The sequence below is a fragment of the Tachysurus vachellii genome, chromosome 7, assembly GCF_030014155.1.
Source record: "Tachysurus vachellii isolate PV-2020 chromosome 7, HZAU_Pvac_v1, whole genome shotgun sequence".
NCBI classification, from domain to species: Eukaryota; Metazoa; Chordata; class Actinopteri; order Siluriformes; family Bagridae; genus Tachysurus; species Tachysurus vachellii.
Window position 1 is genome coordinate 31,580,047 of NC_083466.1, and position 2,279 is coordinate 31,582,325.

Sequence of the window (2,279 nt, forward strand, 5' to 3'; positions counted from 1 at the left end):
TATAATGATTTATAATCCCATTCATAGTTTTTATAATGAGTTATAATCCTAGTCTCATTGTTTATAATGAGTTATAATCATAGTCTCATTGTTTATAATGAGTTATAATCCTAGTCTCATTGTTTATAATTAGTTATAATCCTAGTCTCATTGTTTATAATGAGTTATAATCCCAGTCTCATTGTTTATAATGAGTTATAATCCCACTCTCAGTGTTTATAATGATTTATAATCCCACTCTCAGTGTTTATGAGGATTTATAATCCCACTCTCTGTGTTTATAATGATTTATAATCCCATTTATAGTTTTTATGAGTTATCATCCTAGTCTCATTGTTTATAATGAGTTATGATCCTATTCTCATTGTTTATAATGAGTTATAATCCTAGTCTCATTGTTTATAATGAGTTATAATCCTAGTCTCATTGTTTATAATGAGTTATAATCCCAGTCTCATTGTTTATAATGAGTTATAATCCCACTCTCAGTGTTGATTATGATTTATAATCTCACTCTGTGTTTATAATGATTTATAATCCCACTCTCAGTGTTTATAATGATTTACAATCCCACTCTCAGTGTTTATAATGATTTACAATCCCACTCTCTGTGTTTATAATGATTTATAATCCCACTCTCTGTGTTTATAATGATTTATAATCCCACTCTCTGTGTTTATAATGATTTATAATCCCACTCTCTGTGTTTATAATGATTTACAATCCCACTCTCTGTGTTTATAATGATTTATAATCCCACTCTCAGTGTTTATAATGATTTATAATCCCACTCTCAGTGTTTATAATGATTTATAATCCCACTCTCTGTGTTTATAATGATTTATAATCCCACTCTCTGTGTTTATAATGATTTATAATCCCACTCTCAGTGTTGATTATGATTTATAATCCCACTCTCGGTGTTTATAATGATTTATAATCCCACTCTCAGTGTTTATAATGATTTATAATCCCATTCATAGTTTTTATGAGTTATAATCCTAGTCTCATTGTTTATAATGAGTTATAATCCCAGTCTCATTGTTTACAATGAGTTATAATCCCACTCTCTGATGTCACTCAGATCACTTTTGAATCTAGTTCCTCTCAATGTCTTCCTCGTTTCCTTTTAGAGAGTTTCCTCACCACCATCACCTCTGACTCACTCATTACGGATCAATTCAAATTTAAATTTGTCTCCTGAATTTGTACATGTCTGTAAAGATTCTTTGTAACAATGTCCATTGTTTTATTTTAAACACATAATACTGAATTGAAACCCCACCATCATCATCATCATCATTGGCTAAGACCCAATAGTAAATAAAGCACCTACTTTATGGTACTGATCAGCTTGCTTTATCTCATTCTATAGCCACACTGTCAGCGATGCATGCTGATAAAATATTTTAAATATACAGAGTCGACTCATTTCTACTTCAGTTACAGACATTTCCTCCTGATACAGTCCTGTGCTAAACATCAGCACCTTCCTGTTTTCTTTCAGCTGCAGTATTAATGAAACTAACCCAGTGTTAACACACATCTCCTGTAGGACACCATCACATCCCATTACTACACCATTAACTGTATCCGTAATCAATCACCTGTTAATCCATCACACAACCTTAATACAATAACTACAACCCAAAACAAATATCATTTCATATTAAGGTCATATATTAAGTTAAATATGTCATATTTATACATGATACCAGGCAACAAAGGCCATTTTACTCAGACCATGACAGAATAATCATGTGAATGATGACTAACACACAGAAACACACACATCACCGCAGGATAAAAGAGTTATATAAATATAATATGTTATATTCTACTACATTATAATCCTATAACAACAGTGTAAACAGACCGCAGTGTGCGCGTGCACAGTCACTTACACCTACCGGAAACGGGGCGAGTCTTTCAGACACTCCTCAAAATCCACCTTCATTATCATTACTATTGATGATTTATTACTACTGAATCAATTTATTATTATTTATTATTGTTGCTGGGTGGCTGCAGGAAGAGAGCGATGGGACAAGCAGCTGATTGTGATGCTCATGGACCACAGAATAATAATAAGAGCCGAGATCAGGGCCGTGACGTCACACCAAAACCGGAAGTGAACTCTGTTCGTTTCAGTAATACGGATTTTATTCACAAATTCGATTCTTCTAGTAACTAATATAACAACTGTAATATCCGACATTTGAAATGTGTGTTTTATACATTAGTAACTTATATTATCGCTGATTGTAGTTCGGTCACTG

At 32.6% G+C, this 2,279-nt stretch overlaps 1 protein-coding gene across 1 annotated transcript in view; it reads right to left on the bottom strand.

The window, feature by feature from the left end:
- acap2a (ArfGAP with coiled-coil, ankyrin repeat and PH domains 2a) overlaps positions 1–2,060 on the bottom strand; it is a 19,864-nt gene extending 17,804 nt beyond the window's left edge. The window contains 1 exon segment of the mRNA XM_060875477.1: positions 1,911–2,060. Within this exon segment, the coding sequence (XP_060731460.1) occupies positions 1,911–1,963 (53 nt within the window). The 5' untranslated portion in view covers positions 1,964–2,060.
- Between the last annotated feature and the right edge of the window lie 219 nt (positions 2,061–2,279).